The sequence below is a fragment of the Elephantulus edwardii genome, unplaced genomic scaffold, assembly GCF_000299155.1.
Source record: "Elephantulus edwardii isolate Elephantulus edwardi_28Jun2011 unplaced genomic scaffold, EleEdw1.0 scaffold00073, whole genome shotgun sequence".
In the NCBI taxonomy this organism is placed as follows: Eukaryota; Metazoa; Chordata; class Mammalia; order Macroscelidea; family Macroscelididae; genus Elephantulus; species Elephantulus edwardii.
This window is the reverse complement of record NW_006399823.1, coordinates 1753502-1779051: the sequence shown is the minus strand read 5'-3', so window position 1 is coordinate 1779051 and position 25550 is coordinate 1753502. Positions and strand designations below refer to the sequence as shown.

The following is a 25550-nucleotide window of genomic DNA, read 5'->3' as shown; positions in this document are numbered from 1 at the left end:
AAGGCTCTAGAAGCTCCAGAAGTTCCCTTTCTTAACAGATTGACATAAGATTGTTAAATAAAGGAAACTGAGCCCAAAGTCACATAATGATTATTACAATGCAGAGCTAGGCTTCAATCTGGACTTTAAAGTTCATCCTCTTTCTGCCATGCATGCCTTTCTTCCTAGAATTTATTAAGGATGTTTTTGGTCCATATTGCTTCATTCTCCCCATCTAAAGCTATACTTAAGACTTTATAGAACAAGTTCACAGTATTCTTTTTCTGGGAGAATAAAATGAAAAGAGAGGTGCAGGTAAGTAGAATATACTTTCACCAAAGGCTAGACCATCTCTCCATCCTAAGCTTTTAGCTTTCATCTCATCTATGAAATGCCATCGCTGCAGCACACTCAGCCACATCTGAGTGGGCACATTGTGCCCATCCAGCCGAGTGTACAATGTCCAACTGTGCCACCTCCCAGGATGTGCCTAGTCACATGTATCTACCCTGCTTCCTTGTTTGCTCACTACCCACCAACTCAGGAATGCAATGTGAAGCCAGGAGGCCCTCGGCATCTCGATTCATCCTCTTCAATTATAATGTGAGGTCAAGGAAGGGCCAAGGCCTGTCAGCTCCTGCCCCATGGATCATACCACAGCACTTCTGGACTCCAAATCTGCCAGGCCTTGGGAAAGAGCCCCAAAAGCCTCTATAGACCAGTCTTTTTTCTGTACCAAAACATAACCCCATCCTCCCAACAGCTGCTGACTCTACTGGAACATTCATCTCTACCTCATTAAGGGTTACCTCCCTGATTGGTGTCTAGGTTTAAGGGATCAAAATTCTTTTCCAGACACTGAATTTAATTTTGCCACATGGATGGGTGGGAATATGCAAATAGGATATCAGTCTATCCACAAGGAGACTCTAGCCATTAAACAGAGCAACTCAGCAGTAGAAATTGGGAATCTCAATACCTGTAAGGAAGAGAATACAGTATATACATCCTTTGTGGTCAGAGAGTCTTGCACCAGTTAGACCAGGATCCATGCAAGAGCAACATCAGCCTCAGCAGAGAACCAGAGACCCACAAGAGACAGAACCAGCTTGCTGGAGGACTGAGGGAGACACCATAAGGCAGGGCTGGTAGGGCTAAGGGAACCTTATAATGCTGACCTAAGCCATGAGGCTGAAGGACAAAGGGCCTACAACCATGCCTGAGAAGCTGTCTGAACTGAGGCACTGAATTCTGCTGCCAACTTGAATTACAGCCTGTTAACTTCCCTAATAAATTCCATGAATATGGTTCTGTCAAGTCTGGGTAGCCACTGCAATGGATTTTGGACCCAGCAGAGCAGTAAATTTGGTGTAGGAATTAGAAGAAGTAGGTGTAAGAGCATGGGAGACCATGTCTAATCCTAGAGAAATTGATTTTGTACTGTAGAGGTTGTTGATAGGGATAGTTCCCCTTTCTGGAGTTAGTAGAAGTCAGACTTGACTGTCCTCATGCTGCCTACACTCTTCCTGCACCACCTGTACCAGCAGAGCAGGCACTGGAAAACCTCACCTGGGTTTGGGGACCTCCAGGGGACTGCTACCCATCCTGTAAAAGTTGTCAGAATAGCTTGAAGATGAGGAGTTGGAGGACTTGGCCTCCACCAGACCCTGGTGAGGAGGCAGGCGGTCTTCCATGGGCTGCAGCCGGTTCCAGAACACACTCTGAGGGGAGGATGAATGACTCTTCCTCCTACAGTGGGAAGGGGACTGTTAGGCTGTAAGGAGTCATGCTCAGGGTCCAGTCTTTCCACCCATTAGGAAGGTGCCACAAGGGAGTGACATGCACTCAGCCAGGCTGCTGCCTGAGCTCAGGGCAGCAGTGAGGACTGGCAGCAAAGTAACACTAGCCTGTTGACCAGAGAGTTCACTGACAAGACAGACTCATTTACAGCTTGGGAACTCAGTTGCCTCTGAAATGTTATACAAAACTGTGAGCTATGTCTAAAGAGGAAGATCCTTAAACAAATTCCCAATTCCCAACTCTTGAGTTATCTTCATCTTGGAGCATTCTCATTTTCTTTTTCTAAAGTGGCTGCCCACTTCCCAGTTATATGATACATGGGAGTTCCCTCCAGGGAGCTCCTTCCTTCCTTCTCTCTGACAGTCTGCCCAACAACTGGGCTAAGTCCTGACTTCATGCAACGGTGAGTTCTTAACCCTTTAGGGTTCTGGCCAGTACGGATAGCACTGAGCTCTCCAGTCTCTTGTCGGTAGCTCCTTCGTTCCCGGGTCCCCACGACCCATTGCCCAGACCTGGTGCCCTGCTCACAGCCACGAGGAAGTCTGAGTCCTCACCAAGCTGCCTGAGTCTGTGTTCCTGCTGAGGACAGTTCCACAGCCTCATAGGTGAAGCTCCCAGCTGCTCCTGGGGAGCTCTCCATGACCAGGGAGAAGTCACTGCCAAGGCTGGTGGTGCTCCCACGGTCTTTCCGCTCTGAAAGAAGCCAGTACCCTTCATCAGTAAGTTGTCTTCTCTTTCCTAGAACAAACCTTATGTGGTCAATACTCCAATAAATACAGAGGAAAAGCATCGGCCAGGGCAGGGAACTCACTCAACATGTAGATATCTTCCAGGGGGAAGCCTGTGTCCCGGGCTGGCAAACTCTTCCTCCTGTAAGTAAGAGCAGTGAGATCCAGAGCTAGGTGGGGACTTCTCTGCCCTTCTCCTCCCACTCCTTACCAGGAAAGAGGCTTCAAATGGCCAACAGCTCATGGAGGCAGCTGCACTTAGAGGGTTATAGAATGCTAGGCCCATCTTTGGGTCCCATAGCCTTGTGCGGATCAGTGTATGGATACAGATTTGAGGTAAGCAACACACACCTCTCCTGCTAGCTTGGCTCAGAGTGCATGGCTGAGAATTCTCGTAAGGCTGTCAGTGGACTCAGAAAAGACAACTCCTAGGGGGGCCCTATGGCAACCAACAGCCAGGACACCTGCCTGCCAGGCTGAAAGCAGTCCTCCACAATGATGAGTGGCAAGGACATGCCTTCTGCAGGGACCCAGAGACCGAGCTCCTCTGCATACTCAAGGAGCCTAAGGAAGTGGAGAAGAGTTTGTCAGGCAGAATCCTCTTGTCCCAGAGCTGGCTTTCCTCTGCAGTACCCACCTTGCTCACCCAGGCACCAGAGATCATTCATTTGGTCTAAGCCTTCAACTCATACGATTCTAAGCCAACCTTAGCACCTGGTCTTTGAGAAGAGCTTCTCCTACCTCCTGGCCCTCCCCAAGGACACCTATCCTGGTCTCAGGGAGGTTAGTGCCAGCGTGCTTCAGGAGTGGCTATACCCCTTACCTATGTGTCTTCAGAACACAGAATTCCTCAGAAGTGATATGCTTCAAAAAATTGAAGCAAAAGAAGAAAATCTGAAAAAAACCAAACAGCAGCAAGCAATAAGACAACCTTCCCCGAGGAGAAGACTTATTGTAGCAGCCCTGCTTTGTTGTAGTGGTAGGTTTTCAGAGGCCGTACATTGTGAGAAGATGGCACACAGTTTTTCTGAGGAGCAGCTGGTGGATTTGAACTGCAAGCCTCAGGGTTGGTAGCGCAGCTCCTTATCACTAGGCCAGCAGCTCTCCCCAGCTCAGCTTTAGGGGTTGAACATTCTGGTCTAGAAATGGTCTGGCATGGAAGTCTCAGGACTTGGCAGATGTTGTACCTGGCTAATGTGAGGAAGGAAAGGACAGTGTTTTCTTCTTGGCAATGCAAGAAGTTAAGCTTGTTCTTTTTCAAACCCTACACTGACACAGGGACTATAATAAAGGGCATAAACACTATAGAGACTGTGAAGAGGGCACAGGATCCAGGTGAATTTGGTCCTGTTTTATGTGTAGGTGCTATGAGTTGCAGTTACCTCACAACCACCACCCTCAAACGCAACATCCACACATATTCTCAAGCTATCAAAGAATATATAAAGAAGACAATAGCTTCTCCTCTCACTTACCCTCTCAGAATTATAAGGAAAGAAGCTAACAGTGAAGGATAGCTAGCTGGTAAAGAGAAAGAATTTGGAGGCAGGGAGAATATGGAGGTACAGAAGAAACACAGAGGAAAAGGGAACAAATTTGGGAAGATGGCCCAGGAGTGAAGGGTCAGAAGAACTGAGGACAGGGGCAGCTGCAGGTGCTCAGGAGATTAGAGGCTCCAGTCTGAAGGCTGAGGAAGCACAGGAAGAAGAGAGAGCCTGGCCTTTGGTTACAGTCCTGCTTCTACAAGCAAGTATCCTCTCCCCAGTCCAGTGGTTCTCCATCCAATGTACACAAGATTTCTGTCACTTTTAAGCAAAACTCTCAGGTTCCCCTTATATGGGGGCTAGGAGGAGTCCAAAAACCCCTCTTAGAAATACCTACATGTTTCCAAGAGCATCCAAAATCAAAACAACCTAACTCGGTCAGCATCAAAATGTGCTAGATAAAATACATGTGTTTACTGCAGACCTTTAGGTATTTAATATGCTAAGGATACCAAACACTGAAGAGGGCAGGGGGAGAACAGGTGGAGTTTCTCTGTATGCTGCATAGTTGTTAATTTAAAAAAAAGGAAACGTAAAAGAACAAGCCTCTTTACTGAAGATCAACTGTCCTAGAAGTGCTGGCTTATGCACAGAGGACCAGACCAGCCTGGATCTCTGAGGGAAGCATCTGGCTTACTTTTGGCTGGAGGTGGGAGTGGGTTTCATGGATGGCAGGATGTCCTGGAGTGTCAGCAAGCCTCAAATGAGATGCAACAAAGGGGCTTACTGTGTTGATTTCAATGCCAAAGTAGTTGCCTCTAGCAGAACTCCCAGAGGAGCAGCTTCTGAGCTCTGCAGCCCTGGCAGATCAGGAAGTGCTCAGAAAAGATCTGGGAGGGAGAGCGAAGAACAAAAGGAGAAGATAAGATGCCCTGGGAGGAGGGCAGCCTCCAGAGGCCCAGAGGAGGAAGAGTTTCCAGAACACTGGGCTGGGTGGATTTGGGGAGGAGAAAGAAAGGCCTATGCTGGGACTCAATCTTCAAGTGAGACAGCATTTTTAATGTAAGGCGCTTCAGGTACAGAGGTGAATGACATGACTAAGGTCACCTAGGGTGAATGACATGACTAAGGTCAACTAGGAAATATGGATGACTGGAATTGAAAGTCAGGTCTGGCTCCAGGCCTATTTAATAGGAAAAACAAGCAACTCAAAAGGAGCTCAAAGCAGTTAAAAGTCTAGGAGTACAGGGAGGCAGTGAGGAATAAGATGTTGATACAGAAGACACATGAAGAGGAAAGGACAGAGCTGGTCCATGTGAGCTGACTATGGGCTGCTTCCTATAGATGGGTAGGAAGTCCTAAGGGTTCAGAGCTTTTGAGCATGTGAATACACACAGGCATGCATTCAACCCCACACACCACCCTCTAGTCACCAATGATGGAAGCAATCGAAGGGAAAGAGAATGGATACAGATTCTGAGCTGTTCTGTGTGGCCCTGTGCTGTCCCTATTAGGCTCCTCTTGGTGTAGACAGTACTTGTCACCCCAGCACACATCAAACATTCTCTCCTTGTGTCATCAACAAAGCCCACAGTTCAAGGTGCCCTGAGATGTGGTCACAGACCAGGTACTAGACTTACCTCCTCACCCTTGCTGAGCCGATCTACCAACATATGTCTGCAAAAATGAAAAGAGGGTTCAAATGAGCAGCACCAATACATGAGGGCAAACACAGGACCAGAGGCACAAGAGAGCAGAAACATCCCTGGAACCAGAGCATCAAACGGAGCCAGATGAGCATATTCAGTCCTCCCAAAGGCACAGGTCTGGCTTCACCTCTGAATCCAGATCATCAGAACAACGTCCCACAAACAGAAATTCAGTCAAAGCAGACTGACCTGCTGTACTCCATCCCACCCTTCAAACTTTCCTTCCTCTTGGCTTACCCAAAAAGGAACCAGTCATAGGCCACAGTCAAGTAGAGGATCTCAGCAGGCTTGAGGGAGGTGTGAATTAGCCTATCCTGGACACAAAAGGGAAGACACAGTAAGAGTCAAGGTGCTTTCCCATGAAATGAACACGAACACCCTGCTCTATTCTGATCCCAGGAGCTGACTCACACTCACAGACCCAGATATAGCCCAGGACCCTGGGGAAGCAGGGACAACAATGATCATTCACAATTAACAGGTTCAAGCAGAATACATGCTCTGAGCCTTAGGGGGACCTAAGGGCAAATCTCTACTTTCTAGAGATAATCCTCATGTTCCCAAGGGACAGATCTTGGTAGAGGTCTCTGAATGCCTTGACACCATGCTCGCCCATCCATACTCACAGCCCACAGGGAAAGGCGTAGGAGAGAGATGAAGAGGGGCGTCCGATCCCAGCCTGAGATACAGTGCACCAGCAGTCCATTGTCATCTATGTGGAATCACAGAATAGGAGGCCCAGTGAGGGGGCCAGCATGAAGGAGCCAATCCATCCCTGGGACTCTTTCCCCTTTGTGGGTATCCAAGATTTTTCTCCAAATGAGGGTGTTGGTGTAGTAACCTTCATTCTGGGGAGCAGTTTAGCATGAAGCCCACTCTGCTCTGCCCAGGTCATTGAGTAGGCTGGTCTGCATTTCTTGGCCCAAAGTTTCTCAAGGGGATACTTCAGGTATTATGGAACAGGAGAACAGAGAATGGCCGATAGTGAAGCTAACTCTCAAAAAATGGGCATAAAAAAGGGAGAGGGATCCTTCTGTTACTCTTAGGTCCCTGGATCTATCTCCTGACTTCTTGGTCACATGTGCTAATAAGTTTCCAAATGGAAAAGCAAGTGTAACGCCAAAGTCTGACTGGCACCTGATGAATCATAAAGAGTGAGCCCACCCTACACCATTCTGTGTGCCCAGGTCAGGCCCACAGACTCAGCCAAACCACTGTCTGTGGTTTGTCATGAACACCTTATCTCGGGCACTTTCTGTCTGCCCTGTCTCCCTTCCTGGCTGCTACACAAACATTCTGTTATTCAAAGTATGTATGAAGTTATATGAGCTCTGGTGGCCTAGTGTTAAGAAGCTGGGCTACAACCCCAAAGGCATGCTGTTCAAATCCACCAGCTGCTATGTGAAGATAGGTGTGAATTTCCTTCTTCTGCCTCTGAGAACCCAGTGAAGCATCAGTTATGGGTCAGCTGCAACTCAACAACACATAAAATGATGACAATGAGGTCTTAATTTTGTCTTTCAGGGTTTGAGGGAACACTGTCTGTGGATATATCCCACCCAGCCCAAGACAGTCTAAGGTATATCCATGTTTCTCTTACAGGAGGCAAGGAGTCTCATGCAGGTGACAGAAGGAGGTAGCTGGTGTTATATGGAAAACACAGCAGCTCAAGGTCTGGGAAGAGACTCACCATCACTGTTCACTATAGAGAGCAGCAGTTTCAGGTAGTTTTGTGTTTGTTGCACCAGGTCCCAACTCTGTTGAGAGAGGATAAAAGGGTCTGAGGATAAACGTCTAACTCAGGTTGGGGATTTAGAGTATTAAGAAAACCCACAACGCTAGAGAAGGGATTATACCAAAGATAAAAGGTATAAACAGCTCCTGGTCAAAAGGTACAAGACTCAAATCTTACATATCCCAGCTCTGGCCCCTGCTCAAGCTGCTTGTTGAGCCCCCCACATTCCAGGCACTTTAGGCTGATGTTTGGGTTCAGAAAGGGGGAAGAGTGGCCATTCACCCTTCACATCTCACAGCAACAGTCATGAGCAATGGTAGGTGGCCTCCTCTGGTTCCTAGGCTGTCCAGAAAGCTGTTTGGGGAATCAGGAAAGGTAAAGACAAAGAGCTACAAGCCTCTGGTAAACATCTCAAAAAGGCCAAATAGGGAAAAAAAATTATCATTCCTCCATGGCCTCTACATCACAGAAACCAACTCAAATATCAACTTCCTCATCAAACACAGTTCATTCACTTTTTACTCATTCACTGCATACTCTGTCTTTTGATGAATAATACATGCCTGTTTGGCAGATAACATCTTTTAAAACATGATGCCTATGAGCTGGAAGAGGGAAAAAAGAAGCGAAAGCTGTTAAGAGTTTAGGAACCTCTGCTCTGGTCTAAGCAAAAGCCCTGTGTCAGCCTCTGAGGAGCAGCCCACTTGGAACCTGAGATCCCGATGAGGGCCTGACCTGGTTCTGCGGTCCCTTCTCCCCGTCTGGCAAAGCTTCTCCTCAACACCACTGTGCACTGTGCTGGGCCACAGAGAGGGCAGTGGTGCCAGCAGAGGCACTTCCCAGGGGAGGGGGAGGGCAGACCTGGCACTTGTAATTGGAATGGTTTTCCCAAGAATTCAAAAATCAGCTCATTTACCTGACCTTCCTACAGCCCCTAGAGAGTTCTGACCCACTTTCGGCAGTTCCAGAGACAGCACTGCAATGCTGCACTAATAAAGTCATTACCCATGGTAGCACGAGGGAGGGGAGGGAGTCTCTAAATGCATTTGGCTCAACACACAACAGCACCAGGAGACTTCCTCTTTTCTATGATTCTTGCCAGGTAAGGAGCAGCAGCAGAGAGAGGAGAGGCTCTAGAGAACAAAGCCAAAGGTAAAGCAGGAAGCCTGGAAGCGAGCACGCTGCTAGGGGATGCCAAGGCATGCAGAGCTGCAAACCATGAGCTAACACAGACACAGTGATCATCAGGAAATTTATACTGCTCCCAGTGCCGAGGTAGGAGTCCCAGAGACGATGGGCCCACGGTCACAGAGCTGAGTGGAGCCCTGCCACATGCCTATGTTCATGTCTTAGTCATGATACCGCACTGAAAAGAGGAAGCAGAGTCTGAGAGGCTTGCTGCTCACGAGGAAGACCAGCTCCAGGAGAAAGTCCCCAGTGATGGTGCCACACCTGTGCTTGTGTATCCATGCCTGAAACCCCTAGCTGGCAACTCTACTCAGCCTCCAAAGTCTTCTCGGCCAATGGCCTGGTGACATATGACAAGGCTACCTTTTTGCCTCTGCTTTTACAATGAACCCTGCAAGGGTGGAGGCTGTGTGTGCACCTTAATAGAAGACTTGGTACCTGCAGAACGATTCCTCATTGACAGCCCTGCCATGCTAGCTTGAAAATCAGCCATACTTGGATGCGGCCAAAGGGCACAGCAAAGAGCCAGCATCTCTTTAAGGACTTCTATATGGTTTTCTTGGAAGCAGCATGACACAACTAGACTGCTATACAAGTTCTGTCTGTGGTTCCTCTGGGGACCAATGCTGCACATCTCCTGAGGGCCTGGCCTTGGGGATACATGGTAAGTACAGCAATACTGACCCTCACATAGGAAGATGGCAAAACCCAACACATAGTGATGATTAAAAAGGAGCCAAGAGGGGGTACAAGAGCATGTAACTGAGAATCTAACCTGACCTGTAAGATGTTAGGGACAGCATCTTAGAGACATGATCTGAGAGTCTAAAAAAAAAGTGAGAGGGGATAAAAAGATAGAAAAATTAAACTTGAAAAGATGTGAAAAGAGAAAAAGAATATATTACAATAATACCAGGAGTCTTTAATACACCTACAACTTTCAGTTAAGAACAGAATGACTAGAAAGAAATCCAACAAAGATGCAGAAGAGCTGCATCTAGTTAAAACAGAACAATTAACTAATTTGTTCTTGCAGACAAATGTTGACTATTCTACTCAACAAGAGTAGAACAATATACCTCCTTCTCCAGTGCACACAAATATTCTCTAGATTAGACCACCACAAAGCAAGCCTCAATTTAAAAAACACAAAAATACTACAAAACATCTTGTCTGAGCAAATTATAAAATTAGAGATCAAAAGCAGGAAGAGCAAGGGGGGAAAATAAACTATATGGAAACCAACACCCTACTTGAATATTATTGTGTAAAAGAATAAAGACATTAAGAGCAAGCAAGCCCTATAGTCTCTAGAAGAAAGGAAATAACAATTAGGATAAAAAAAAAGAAATGAAATTACAAACAAAAAGACAAAGAATTACTAAGATGAGAAGTTATTTCCTTGAAGAAATTAACAAAACTGATATGTCCGTAGCAAATAGAAGGAAAAAAAGATGAAAATAACACCAATAAGAAATGAAATGGGAGATGTAACAAAACCAACTGAAACAAAGAACATTAAGAATGAAATTCCAATAAATTTGAAAATCTAAAGGAAACAAATTTTCAGAAATGCACTGTCCACTTAAGCTAGAGGTAGAAAATTTGATGACCCATTACAAAAGAAACTGAACAGTCCAACAAATGTCCAACCAAAAAAAAGAGTCCAGACAGCTTCACTAGTGAAATCTAAAAAACATTCAGCAAAGATCTGACTCTCATTCCACTCAAGATATTTCAGAATATAAAAAAATATATATATGCCCAGAATAATTCTCAGAATCATTCTATAAACAAACATAACCAGAATTCCAAAGCTAGGCAAAAGTCACTATTCAGAAATAAAGTTATAAATGAACATCTCATGAAATGTAGATGCTAGGGGAGCTCTGGTGGCCTAGTGGCAAGAAGCTGCACTGCAATCCCAGAGGTGCATGGTTCAAATACACCAGATGCTCTGCTGGAGAAGGAGGGACAATCTCCTCCTGTACCAGTCAGATCTGATTTGACAGTACACACACACACACACACACACACACACACACACACACACACTAATAATAATAATAATAATTTTTTAAAAAATAAAAGAGAAATGTAGATGCAAAAATTCCCAATAAAATATAAGCAATAAGAAAAGGAAATAAAAATCAACCAAATTGGTAAACATGAAGTAAAACTATCAATATTTGTGAATATGATCCTTTAGATTGAAATTCAAAGACTCAGCAAGAAAACTACTGGATCTAACTGCACAATTCAGCAGAGTGGCAGGGTATAAGATCAGTACACAAAAATCTTCTAAATAACAGAGAGAACTCTGAAAAGGAAATGAAAAAAAATGCCATTTACCATAGGCCCTCAAATGATAAAATATTTAGGAATAAGTCTAACCAGAGAGACAAAAGACCAATACAAAGAAAATTACAAGACATTATTACATAAACCAAGCAATTCCAATTATCATCCTTCAAATAGATGGAGACAGTAATCATCTACTTTATATGGAAAGGAATGAAATAAATAAATCACTAGTAAAGAAAAAGTAGGTGGCCTTACACACCCTGCTCTCAAAACCTACTACACAGTCAGAGTAATCAAAACAGTGTGGCACTGGCCCAGCAACAGATACATTAGACCAATGCATAGAACGGAGAAATAAACCCATCCACCTCTGGATAGCTGATATCTAATAAAGAGATGAAATCCAGTGAATGGGGAAACCACAGCCTCTTTAAGCAATAGTGCTGGCAAAACCATTTATCTATCTGTAGAAAATCCAAACAAGTCCATACCTCACATCATATACATAAAGTAAAAATGGATCAAAGACCTAGGCATAAAACCCGTAAGTATAAAGTATACATAAAAGCATAAAGATTAAAGAAAAAAACTGAGGCATATTTAGGGCGGCTTAGAGGCAAGGAGCAGGGAGCACTGGTGGCCTAGGGGCAAGAAGCTGTACTGCAATTCCGAAGGCATGTGGTTCAAATCCACCAGCTGCTCTGTGGGAGAAGGATAGGCAATCTCTTCCTGTGTCATTAACAGCCTCTCAAAACCCACTGGAGGGTCAACTATAGGCCAGTTCCAACTTGATGATACACAACAACAAATGGTAAGGAAGTGTGCTGCAATCCTAAAAGCACACAGTTCAAATAAACCAGGTGTTCCACAGGGGAAGAATGGGCAATTTCCTCCCGTGCAATTAATTGCCTCTGAAATCCTGCAAGAGGGTAAGCTACGGGTCAGTTCTGACTTGACAGTACACAACAACAAAAATTTAAGGCATAAACAGAAAATAAAATAAAACTGAGTATGTACAGACAGAGGATAAACTAGACTGGTACCTTCTAAAAAGTAAATACTTATCTCACTCCAGTAACAAGGGCAAAGTTTAACAGGGAAGCAAGTAATAAATGTTGAAGGGGATGAGGCAAGAAAGAAACTCTTTTTTTTTTTTTTGGAAAAGTAAAAGAAAAGATTCTTTCATTGTTTTACAAACCCTCCCCCAGGTCCCCTCCCCCAGGTCCCCTCCCCCATGTAGCCCTCGCTCTAGTCTCCTGTCATGACAGAAATACCCAGTTATATCTCTCTTTTAAACGGTTCTCTCCCTCCTCTGTTTCAGTGCAGTATACATTATTGAACCCATCTTACTCAGTCTCTCCCCAACCCCAAGGACAGTCCCATTCTACAACAGTGGCATCATGTAATATTTGTCCTTTTGTGACTGGGATATTTCACTCAGCATAATGTTCTCCAGAGTCAACCATTTTGAATAATATTGCATGAGTTCCTTGTAGAAAGAAACTCTTATACATTGATGGTAGGACTGTAAAATCATACAACCATTCTGGAAGGTAGTTTGGCACGTCCTCAAAAAACTGAACATAGAAATTCCATATGACCAATCTATTCCACTACTTGGAATATACCCTGAGAAAATGAGAACTAAGGCACAAACTGAGATTTGTACACCAATGTTCATAGCAGCATTATTCACCATCACAAGAACATGGAAACAGCCCAAATGTCCAACCACAAATGAATGGATTGAGTAATTATGGTACATTTGCACAATGGAATACTATACAGCACACAGGAACAATGATTTTGAAAATTATTACCTAACTTGAGAGGGACTGGAGAGCATTATGCTGAGTGAACTAACTCAGTCCCACAAGGATAAATATTGTATAAAACCATTATTGTAGAATAACGATCAAAGAGGGGTGGGAGAGGTTGGAAGCAGAGGGATATGGATGTGCAGGGGGAGTGGGGATTAATCATAGGGTTGTACAATTTGATGGGTGAGGGAAATTGAAATAATTTGTTCTTGAAAATGATGTATTACAATTTTGTAAATAAACTAGCAGAAAAAAGACTTCTTTAAAAAAAAGTAAAAAACCTCTAGATTGGGAAAAATGACCTAAAAAAAATCACAAGGGGCTCATTTTAAAAATTTATACAATTTGTAAAGAATAACCCCAGCTGTACTTCCTCCAAAACAATTTGTTTGTTCTTTTGGCAGTTCATGGGATGTCAGTACTCTACTCCAACACCACAATTCAAAGGCCTTAATTCTTCTGTCATACATTGTCCAACTTTTAGATGTCTAAGAACTGAAAATATTATGGCTTGGATCAGGTCCACCTTAGTCTTTAAACTGACATCATTGCTTGTTACCTAGATAGGTCCTTGACAGTGTATTTTTTTTAATGTTATTTTATTATTATTGTGTGTGTACCATCAAATCGGATCTGACTGGTACAGGAGGAGATTGCCCCTCCTTCTCCAGCAGAGCATCTGGTGGATTCAAACAGTGTACCTTTGGGATTGCAGTGCAGCTTCTTGCCTCTAGGCCACCAGAGCTCCCTTGACAGTATATTTTCCCAATGAAACACATTTTCTGATTTACTGTTATTACAACCATTGGTGTTGCTTGTGGATCCAAGTAAAATTACATTACTGACAATTTATTGGTCCAGTGGGACTTTTGCCCTTTTGGTGTTGAGATGTAATCCATGACAAAGCAGCAAGTGTATTTGCAATTGTTGTTTTTGTGTGCAGTTGAGTCAGAACCAATTCACAGCTGACCCTCTAAGTTTTCAAAGGCAATAAACTGCAGGAAAAGAGATTGCCTATCATTCTCCCGTGGAGCAACTGGTGGATTTGAACTGCGTGCCTTTGGGACTGTAGTGCACAGATACAAATCAAAACAATAATACCTCACACTTGTGTGGCTAACTCCAAAGGAGGCCTTTCTCTGGTTTGAATCCACCAGGATTCTTCTCAGAAGAAAGATCAGCAATCCATTTATAGCCTTGGAAACCCAACAGAAGGTTATCTACAGCAATGAGTGAATGAGGGAGAACAGTAGTAAACAGAGTGGGAATAAATGACAAATCTTGGTGAGGATGTAGAGAGATTAATTTTCATACACTTCTGATGAGGACATAAAGTACATGACGCAACCACTCTAAAAAGCATTTCTGCACATCCATGTTCATTGCAGCATCACTCTCAATAGCAAAGAGATGGACACAACTTTAGTGTTCATCAGTGGGTGAAAAGAAACTATGGTATATTCACACAATAGAGTATACTACAACATGGGGGAAGGGATTGTGAAATAATGAAAGAATTTTTCTTTTACTTTTCAAAGAGAAGAGCGAACTGGGGGGGGGAGGGGTGGGCTGGGAGAAAAGTGCAACGATGAATGAACAGAAACCCAAAGTCTCTGTAAACTTTCATTAAAATTTAAAAAAAAGTAAAGAATTCAATGAACACTGCATAACAGTTATTAATCGAGAGGGCATTCTGCAGGTAAAATAGGTCAGTCACAAAAGGACAAATACCATATAAGACGACCACAAGGGTAGGGAGAGAAAAGGTTTATTATACACAGAATCATTCTTGGATGGTTACCAGAATTAGGAAGGAAAGGAGAAGGAAGTAAAAATTAATAAATAGACAATATATTTATTTAGACAATAAAACATTTACTAAGATGGCTACAGTAAAAAGGTAATGTGGAATGAATGGATGAACAGATATTATGGTTACAGTAATTCATGTTATAAAACAAAATTTGTATGAATGAACGACTGAAAATCTAGTATGCCTTGTAAATTTTCACTCCAATCACAAAAATGTGGGGTGAAAAAAAGAGAGAGAAGGGACAAATGTCTCAGACAAAAGGGACAGCATTTGCAAGACTGGAGTGCATATATTGCATTCAAGGAGCAAGGTTAAGGGAGCCACAGTGGCTGAAGAACGGGGCATCAACAGAAAGCTGAGTAAGCTACATGAAGTCCCCTGGGAAGAATCAAGTCAGCCGTGGGTTTTTTAGGCAAGGTGACCCCGGGAAAGCTTGCTGTCTGCCAGGCACTAATCTTCCTCCTCACTCCTCAGAAGGGCCCACCCTCAGGTTGGGATAGAAGAGGACTCTCTGGCTAGTGGAAGAAATGGAGGTCAGGTGGCTCTGGTAACTTCAGAATGGCTGAGATGGAAAGAACTCACAGGACTCTGTAATGGCCAAAGGGGAGAAAAGAACCCAGGGTCTGGGTAAACGGAGGAGTCTAGCTCACAACAGAAATGAGAGTGAGTAGGGGGGAATGGCTGGCTGCTTGAGGGGACACTTGCTGAAAGATTAAAGGCGGTCTTTTCACCTGTTTCTGGGAGAGGCCCACTCACAGTTTGAGATGTTACTGTGCCATCGAGTCAAGTATGACTCATAGCAATCCTTTGAACAAAATATCTAACCCTGCTCTATATCATCATTGCTGTAATGTTCAGAAAGTTTCCAAAGACCTGTTGTTTAAGAAGTGGATGCCAATGCACACCCGTGTTTATTGCGGCTCTGTTCCCAATAGCAAGGAGTTAGAAACAACCCAAGTGCCCATCAACAAACAAATGGATAGAGAAGCTGTGGTGTATTCACACAATGGAATACTATGCTGCATTAAAAAATAAGGAACTCATGCAGTATTATTCAAAATGGGTGACCCTGGAGGACATTATGCTGAGTGAAATATCTCAGTCACAAAAGGACAAATATTGCATGGTGCCACTGTTGTAGAATGGGACTGACATCAGCGTTGGGGTAAAACTGAGAAAAACTGGGTAAATGCTGTATGCTGCATTGAAACAGATGAGGGAGAGAACAGTTTAAAACCGATATATGATAGGGTATTATGGTTCTCACAAGAGTCCAGAATGAAGGTTGCAGAGTAGAGTGTACTTGGGAAGGGGGTGGGGATTGTATACCAATGAAGGAATTTTTCATTTACTTTTCTTTTTATTTTTTAAATTTTTTCTTCTTTTTATTTTATTATTCTGTGCGTGTACCATCAAATTAGATCTGACTGGTACAGGAGGAGATTGTCCCTCCTTCTCCAGCAGAGCATCTGGCAGATTTGAACCGCAGCCTCTGGGATTGTAGTGCAGCTTCTTGCCACTAGGTCACCAGAGCTGCCTTCATTTACTTTTCAAAGAGAGGAGCAATGAGAGGAGCTAACTGACTGGGGAGAGGGGCGGGCAGGGAGAAAAGTGCAACAATGAATGAATGGAAATCCAAAATCTCTGTAAATGTTCATTAAAATTAATAATAATAAAAAAAAGAAGTGGATGCCAATCCTTCTTCTAAGCCTGTGTTAATGTAAGAGCTCTACCAACCCTGTCTACCATGAGTAGCCATTATGGCATTTGCACACCAATGACACAACATACAGTATCACAGCAACCCCAAGTTATCTCAGTATAGCAAACTGACAGACAAGTGCTATACTTCTTAGCTTTCATAATAAATTTATCTTTTATCTCACTTAAAAAACTCCAACAAACCCAAAACAAACAAATGGTGATGGAGGAACACAATGCCAATTGGTAGGTTGACTATCAGTGTTGGGTAAGATCCTTGGAGAGACGGTGAAGAGGAGAAGAGTCCTGGGAAACCTAATGTTAGTGAGGCAGAGAGCAGAGGCCATCCCCAGCCTGAGGTAGAGAATGATGAGAAACACAGTGGGACCAATGCTAGTGGAATGGGCCTCACAGAGAGGCAGCATCTGAAGACAGCCCAGCTTTCAACACACCAAGCCCCTCAGCCCTCTCTCTGCACTTGGAATTTCATTAGTGTTCCCTCCCTTCTGTTAGCTGCTCTTTTAAATGTTTATAGAGCAGGCTGGTTTTCCATTGGACAATTTATACACATTGTCATAATCCCTGCACTGTAACAGCTCTCCTCCCATTTCCTCCTTGTTGTTTCCTGTTCCCATTTGCTGCTCTGTCTCATCTCTGACTTCTGAGCATTAGCCCTGAGCAAATGGTGCCTGCCCCTGATGCTCTTAATTTTTATTTTTAAATTGTGTTCAATAACTAACGTTGTTGTTTTAGGTGCCACTGAGTTGACCTGACTTGTAGTGACCCTGTTGTTGGTGTTGAGTACCAATGAGTTGGAATAGACCCACAGCTGACCCTCCAGTGGGTTTTCAGAGGCAGCAAACTACACAGTAGGAGACCGCTCATCTCTCTCCTGTGGAGTAGCTGGTGGATTTGAACTGCTTGTCTTTGGGATTGAAGTGCAGCTTCTTGCCACCAGAGCTCACTCACAGCAAGCCTATGAATAACAAATCTGAACCTTGCCCTATCTTGTGCCACCTTCACGATCTGATGTGCTTGACCTCCTGTGTCGCTCCATCTTGCTGAGTCTTCCTCTTTACTACTAGGAAAGCAGTTTCATTATACAGACATCTTCTAACTTGGTAAATAAGCACAATAAATAGAATTTATATGTACATGACATTTTTTTTTTTTTATGGTGAGAAAAATTTATTTCATTTAGAATTAGCCCGCTGGACTCAGTTTAGATGATCCCAATTTTGTTGGCAACATCCAAAGCATCATAATCAGGAGCAAGTCGAACATAGGCCTTCTTCTCTCCATCAGGCCTAATCAAAGTGTTGACCTTAGCCACATCAATGTCATAGAGCTTCTTTACAGCTTGTTTAATTTGGTGCTTATTGGCCTTGACATCCACAATGAACACAAGTGTGTTGTTATCTTCTATCTTCTTCATAGCTGACTCAGTGGTCAGGGGAAATTTGATGATGGCATAGTGGTGTACATGACATTTAGAAAGCAAGGAAACTGCTTTAGAACCTGGTGGGAAATGCCACCTGTGAACTCTGTCTTGCCTGAAGGAGTGTGCCCCTCTCTCATGTCACTGGTCATATTCTAGGCACTCTCTGGCTGAACGCTAAGGCTTGAGGCTACTTCAGTTCTAGGCTTCAACAGTGACCAAGGGCATCATGTTGGGTTCCATCAGTTCCTACCAGACCAGTAATCCTTGTCTTTGCTATAATTCCCCCCCCCCCAATATTTTCTGTTCTGAAAGCCTGGCACCATCTAGTTCCTTTAGCTGTGCCAATTTCGTGGTTGGGGGCCCCAAGCAGATTGCAATGCAGTGAACAGAGTCTAGGGGAAAAGGCCATGGCAGAGAGGTATCTAGGGGTTAATGGGAATATATTCAACTACCCTATCTGCTGAGGCCAGGGGAGAAAGGGCTGATTGGGGACATCTTTCTGAAGGGGAGTGTGTCATCCAGACCTGTGGCGAATAAGCAGTGGCAGCGAGGTAGGAGACAGAACATGAGGAGAGTGACAGTAAGAACAAGGCCACCTCATCCTGGTTACAGCAGGTGGCAATTTAGACTGCTGGCCACTTTTAGGCCTGTGTAACTTATCATGACTTCTGGACTAAATCATGTCCCACTAAAATGTATGTTAGAATGCGAACCCTTGTTTTTGGGATCTAGTCTAATCACTTTCCATAACACAATCACTAATATAAGCAGTTGAAGTTACACAATTGTGGATGCAGCCTAAACCTGAGTTCTAGAAAAAACTGATTAGAGATCTGTGTGCAGAGCGATGACCCAGATCATTTCACAGTGAGAGAGGAAAACACACCCACAAGTCCAGGAATTTCCAGCTGAAACAAAGAGCTATACCCTCAATACAACTGGCTAATCTCCTCACATGTGAGGAAATCAATTTCTGTTCTTCAAATGTCATCCATTCGTGGTATTTGTGTTACAGCAGCTTTATGTAACAGAGATAAGAGATGGCTATTCTGTGAAGCTGTGGGCCCTTCAACGTGGACAGTGACAGAAGAAACATCATGGAAGTTGTTTTAATGTTTCTATAATCAAATGAGGTCAGACAGCCCTGTTCTTCCTCAGGCAGAATACACATTTAAAAGGAAAAAATGAAGGGGGAAAGTCACTTAAACACAAATATGAAGAAAAAGACTCCAAGAGTTCCTTTGGAAACAGAACCCCCTGGTGGACACCCATCTTTAAATGAGTCACTTTCAAAAAGCTTTGATTATCTGGGGCAAGAGCAGATCAGGAGAGACAGAGTTAAACAGGTACACAGTTTGTCCTTTTCCCAGAGTCTAAGAAGTCAGGGCAACTGGCTACAAGGCATCTGCATGGGGGCACCCTTAGTCCCCTCCCTGCCCATGGTGATTTAGCCCCTCACCTGATACTGGCTCCAGTCAATGTTCAGAGAATGCGCCAGGGAGTTGGGGATGCTCAGTGGGGCATCAACGTAGTCCTGGGGACAGAAAGGCACCATAAAACATGGCTATTCACAGGAAGGGGCTGGGGGTGGGGGTGGGGGTGGGATGTGGTGTGGTCAATTAGCGGACACTAAGGGGCTAGGAGGACTACAAGCAAGAGGCCTTTCTCCAGGTCAGGTGCCTTGCTACCCCAGGAGGGACAACTGGAAATCAAAGTGGCTAGAACACTTTGGACACTAGAACAGCTAAACGGAGTCTGTCAATCTAGACAGCCCAGCATTTACATGTATCCCGCCTAGCAGTTTCCTGTGGTATGCTCCAACAGCCTGAGAATGGCTTCCCTTCTCTAAGCAGTTAGTAGGGAGAGAAAGGACTTCTCCAGTTTTGTCTCACAAAAATTCTTAAGAAAAGGAAGAAATTAAAAAGAGAGGGAGAATAAAGTCTATTTGAAAAGAACTTACACATGCAAGAGACACAGAAGAGAAATAAAACTCTTCCAAGAAAGACCATTAAGGAAAAGGGCCATTGCTTCTTCCCAAAAGATTGCTCCCCATTCTCACTGATATCCCTTTACAAATAAACCTAAGACCCAGGCAAATGACTGTTACTGCACATACCTGCTTCCAGTTAAAAATCAGACCTTCAGCCATGTAATCCCGATCCTTATACTCCTTGAAAAATTCACAGCCTGGAAAAGAAGGGCAGAGTTAATGATACTCTACTTCCTAGCTGGTACTCTCCTGAGATGCCCCGGCTGTGTGAGGGCTGTGTGCTGGTGGGTGAAGTGGCCATCAGCTCATATGCTCCATCAAACTGGTGGCATTCAGAAGAGCTGAGATCACTGTGAACAGGGGCTAGGCTGCAGGACCTGCCTTCACAGCTCCTGGAAGCTCACTTCATCTCTTCTCTGTATTGGACACTTCTCCCTAACTTCAGGTCCCTTCATTTTACAAGTCCCTGCGGTGTCAAGAGCCAGCCAAAAAAAAAGCACGGCATGAGCCCCAGCTGCTCTTTTCTGCAATCTCTTTAGTTATGGAAGATCACTCTCCCTCACTTACAAAATGGGGGCAATAATTCGGTCCTTTGAGTTAACCTAGTGGGAGAAGACAAAGTACAGTGTCTGAAATGTACTCAGGAGCCTTTCTATCTTTAACAAAACCAACACTGGAGAATCATCATGAACGCCACTAGAGCAGGCCCAAAGGCCAGGAAAACAATGGAGACTAGGACTTTGGCAACATTTCCAGCTTTTCACATAGATCTGTACCTGTGAAAGTTGTTTATCCATAAGCTTTGGTTTTTACATTTGTGAAATGGTGTGTAAGGCCAGGAATGATATACATAAAAGCACCCAGCACCCGAGGCCCTTAAATGGTTTGCAGCACACTGCAGCTTTCACTGAGTCGAGCAGGCACCAGGCTCCTCTGGCTGTCCACAGCCCAAAGGCCACTCACTCTGATCTGCAGCTTTGGCTCACTGCCTGTGTTCAGGGAAGGAGTCTTGTGCATGGTATACCACACATACAGCAAAGTTCCTATGCCAACAAGGGGCTCAAGTCACAAAGCATTTGGAAAGCAGTTCTCTGCAGTTATTCTCAGTTCCTCAACCAGGGTCAACACAAACTTCTTAGGTCGCATGCTGTGGCCACATGTCCATTTCTGGTGAGGTGTCTAAAGGCAACACATGTCTGCCCAAATACTCTGGAAGTGGCTAAAAGGCAAAAATTCATACAGAACTCTTCAGCAACTCAAGCCAAGTTCGTATCTGAGACCAGGCAAGTGTGCAAAGGTTCCTCTGGAGGGGAAGAGTATTTTTTTGGGGGGAGCCTCTTCTTGGGCCAAAACCCCACCCATGCATGTTCCAGATTCAACTCTCATCACATACACACTCTGCTCGCGAATCCCCCCAGGTCTCACTGCTGATGGAGAAGCCAGGAAAAAGTTTCAGCTATAATGCTCTAGTCTATTCTTGGGTTCCTCACTGAGGAGGAGGAAAATATATCAATATCAGACAGAGGCCCTAAGCTTGTGAGTCCAGGTTTAGAAGAGGCACCAATTATCTTGAGCACCTGTGAAGTGTTCTGTTATCCAAAACTTTAGCTGCTAAATTCACCACCACCCACTCGAGACTGAGCTCAGATGAGCCTGGAGCCTAATAGCAGTTTTTGTGATAAACTGCTTGAACTATTGAAATAGACTCAGTTCCGAGGACAATGCTTGAGGTGCACTACCTGAACCACTGAGAGGCACAGGTGAAGGACCAAAACAGGCAGGCAGCTCACTCACGGAGCTGGAGCAGACGTGACCTGCAGAGTTCTCAGCTCATCTATTTTGATGCCCAGAAGGAAATGCCCACAGAGCACTTCTTATTTTCAAGGGCCAGCTCAAGGCCAAGTTCAATGTAACAAAAACTGATACTATCATAGTTCCTGCTGGGCTTCAAAGTCACAGTGGAGCTCAACTGAACCCCTTCAACAGCATTAAACTGAATTTCATGGCATGGTTTGGATAACTGATTTTGTTTCATTTCCTTGTTATGTAAGTAATACAGGCACATAAAAGGTCAAGAACACTATCAAGTAAAAAAAAAAAGTTTTTCTCCATCCTTTACCTAGATATGTAATGTTACCTCCCCTCATTCTAGCTTTGGTTTTTAATAATCTCTTTACTTCCTCCCCACACAGCATAACCCTATGTAATGTATATATTGCCAATAACAGTACATAAACATGAGAATAGATAATAGAAAAATATTCACAAAAGGATTTGATTTAACTTCACCTTTTTGTTAAATCTCTTCTAATATTTGTCAGCATGTTTCTCCTTTTTGGTTGAGATAAGATTATAGATTAAATTGTGTATCCTGCTCATTCTCTTTGACATTTTCCCATGTCTAAAGCTTAGGCATTTTTCTAAAGACGGACAATATCACTCTACCGGTGATGTGTATAATTCCGTCATTATTCTCAATAATGAAAACATTTCCAACGTTTTGCTATTATAAATAAGGGATATATTTAACCATGTATCAACTGGATATGGTCTAATAACAGATAACTAGAAGAATCGGGACAAGATATCAACATTTTGCTGTTCTTATAACAAGTTCAGGAGTCACAGTGGTGCTGTGGGATAAGTGCTGGGCTAAATGAAAGGTCAGCGGTTTGACTTCATCAGCTGCTCCACTGGAGAAAGATGAGGCCGTCTGCTTCCAGAAAAATCCGACTCCTTGAAAACTTGATGAGGCAGTTCTTCTACTGTCTTAGTGTATCAACGTGAGCCAGAGCGACTGTAACACAGGGAATTGTGCTAATTCCTTGGAGCAGGAGCATTCCAATGTCCGTAAAAATGAATTTTTTTTTTTTAAAAAAAACAAGCCCAAAACCGATTTTTTCTAGATCAAGTCCTACTTGGGCTCTAAATAACAACTTGATGCCTTGTTCCTTTGTTGCAGCACAGAACCTGACCGCTGTCCTGAGGAACCTGTGGTCTGTGGAGATCCTCAGCCTCTTCAGGAGCTGGAAGCAGTTTGAAACCCAGGCGACCCAGCCCCAGAGCCCTCTGATGGCTCCACGCAGACTCCTGCTGGTGGGCTTTTCTCTGACAAAGTGGTTCTGACCCTGCCAAGCCAGACGACAGCTGTTGATAGTGATCACCACATCTCATAAGGATAACCTCTCCTCCCAAGATGGACCTACAGTTTTCATGAGGTGGCGTCCTGCTATGGAGCAGCCTGCTGTTATTCAGCCTACCCTGGCTGTTGGCTATGTGTCTCCAAGAGGAGACAACAAGATCCAACACAGGATTAAAGGCAAATGCTGGTAGAGAAAAAAGGAGGTTCAAGGAAAAAGAGGATACTCATTTCTATACGTAGACAAAATCTTACACTATGTTAGGCATCTGATATCGAATATAAATGTTACATTCTGGATTAATAGCTATTGCTACAGAGATACCAAAAGAGATCTGTTAAGTACAAAGGTGAAACATTCAGCAGTTAACCAAATAAAAGGTTAGCCATTTGAACCCCATTCACTATTTCAGAGAAGAGAGGTCTGGTGATAGGTTTCTAGGAAACTTACAGGGCAGTTCTACTTTGTCACACAGGATCACTATGAATTGGGATGATCTGATAAAACAACAACATCAAGAATACTATACTGGAAATAGGTTGCACTTCTTGGTGACAGAGTCAAAACACAGTTCTTCCAATGTGGATATTCCTAGGAGGTCACTCTCCCTACGCTCTATCCAGGTGGCATATGGGAGAATTCTAAGAGTCCTATGGACAATAACTGAGGAGACAAACCATGCAGGAAACCAGTCTAATAAATAATGAAATTTAGCACTGATGTTTAATGAGTCTTAAGTGCTGCTTTTGGGATCTTTAAAAAAACAAAGCAAAACAAAAAAACTAAACACAGTTCTGTGGAAATCTAGTGCTTTCCAAGAGGGTGAAGTCGCTGGATAGGGAGTAGAGACAGGATAAATGTATGTTCTTCTACCATGGCAACAGCCTCACCTGGGGCAACTCTCACAGAGTACTCCATCACAGCAGGAAATATGTGCACAGGTTCAGGTTAACACAACCCAGAACATCAGGATTCATTGACGATAGACATCAAATCATTTTATACTTAAATAATACTTTACATGCACAGAGCACTTTAATATACATGACCTCATCTAATCATCACAAAATCCTGCATAAGCTCCAACATGTGAGAAAACCTGAGGTCCAGAGAGGTAATTTGCTCAAGTTTATAGGTTCTGTGTACAAATGCCAAGACAACTCCAAGTAACAGTGTTTCTAGGACCCTACTCCACTTTAATGTGAGAGATTGTCATTGGAGACTGGGTCCTGTGCTGACTGATGAACTGCCTCCCAAAACACTTAACTGCAAAGGTGTCCTTGCCTCATCCCTGGAAAGAGCTGCCTACCTGGATATGGGATGGAGAGGAGCATGAAGTCGGCATAGCGCTGGGCTTTGTCCACCTTCTCAGAGGAGGTTATACTACAAGACAGAAATACAATGTCTTAATGGCATCACAATCTCTCACACACATTATCCCCCAAATGATCATTACGGTAACTCAGAATGAACTTCTTGCTAAAGAAGCTGGTCTCTGAATTAAAGATGGTCCTCTCTAATGCTGCTCACTTTGAACAACTAAGAAACTGAACTGCTCTGCCTCCCTCTCTATGTGAGAGTTTGAGTACTTCATTATCACAGGAACTCCCAGACAGTACTCAAAGGGGCAGGGCAACCTGCCACCAAAGCCTCACAAATTCTGATCCAAGAGGGCAGAGAATCTCTTCCTTTCCCCATCTTCTCCAACAATCACAAGACCACCTTTTTTTAAACAGGGCAAACATAGTGTCTGAAAAGGGGACAAATCTGGAACTATTCTCACACAAAGGTGCTCGAGAGGTACAATAGTTAAGCACCTGGATGCTAACTGGCATATTATATTGAACATGGTTCAAACCCACCAGCTGCTCTTTGGGGGAAAAAAGTCATAGTATGCTTCTGAAAAGATTTGCCTAGGAAGTCCCTTGGGGCTGGTCTACTCTGTGTTTTAGTGAGTTGGAATCCAAGTGAAGACACAGCCTCATCTTAACAGATGAAAGGGGACAAGGACATGTTCACACAGGTACAAAATGCTGACCTAGGATACAATGTCAGCTCACTATGCCTTATTTTAAGGCTACCATTGAGAACAAGTAAAGACAATTCACATATGTTTATATATGGGTAGGAGTACACGTATGCATACACTCAAATGGAAAGAACAAGTAGGATGCTCCTTACAGGCAAGGATGCTGAAACTTTGTCTCATATATTTTGAGAATACTGTTACATGCGGACAGTCCTTGAAAAAGGACATTATTATAAAAGTGGAGGGTCAACAAAAGAGAGATAGATTAACACAGTGACTGCAGTATTGAGCTCAAATTTGGTGGAGACAGCACAGGATAGGGCAAGGTTCCCATCTGGTGTTGCTATGAGTTGCAGTGACTCATCTGCTCCTAATAATACACACACACACACACACACACACACGTCTCTCTCTCATGCTTTTATGAATAAACACAAAAGCACTTTTTTTTTTAAAAAAAAAGCACTCTTTTTAAAAAGGAAAACAGCATCTACATTTAAGTATCTAAATCTGTTGTTGTGTGTCGTTGAGTTGGAACCAACTCACAGCTGACTCTCCCGCAGGTTTTCAGAAGCAGTAAATTGCATGGAAGGACACTGTTCACCCTTCTATGGAGCAGCTAGTGGATTTGAACCATGTGCCTTTGAGACTGCAGTGAAGCTTTTTACTATTAGGTCATCAGAGTGGCC

General features: G+C 43.7%; 1 protein-coding gene across 1 annotated transcript in view; it reads right to left on the bottom strand.

The window, feature by feature from the left end:
• MTMR14 (myotubularin related protein 14) overlaps positions 1-25550 on the bottom strand; it is a 65018-nt gene that overhangs the window by 9573 nt on the left and 29895 nt on the right. The window contains exons 7-17 of the mRNA XM_006888952.1: positions 24142-24215; positions 19819-19889; positions 19162-19236; positions 7391-7457; positions 6327-6412; positions 5938-6014; positions 5632-5668; positions 3331-3401; positions 2591-2649; positions 2334-2472; positions 1549-1728 (exon numbers count right to left, since the gene is read on the bottom strand). Coding sequence (XP_006889014.1) covers positions 1549-1728; positions 2334-2472; positions 2591-2649; positions 3331-3401; positions 5632-5668; positions 5938-6014; positions 6327-6412; positions 7391-7457; positions 19162-19236; positions 19819-19889; positions 24142-24215 — 936 coding nt within the window. The remainder of the gene's footprint in view (positions 1-1548; positions 1729-2333; positions 2473-2590; positions 2650-3330; positions 3402-5631; positions 5669-5937; positions 6015-6326; positions 6413-7390; positions 7458-19161; positions 19237-19818; positions 19890-24141; positions 24216-25550) is intronic.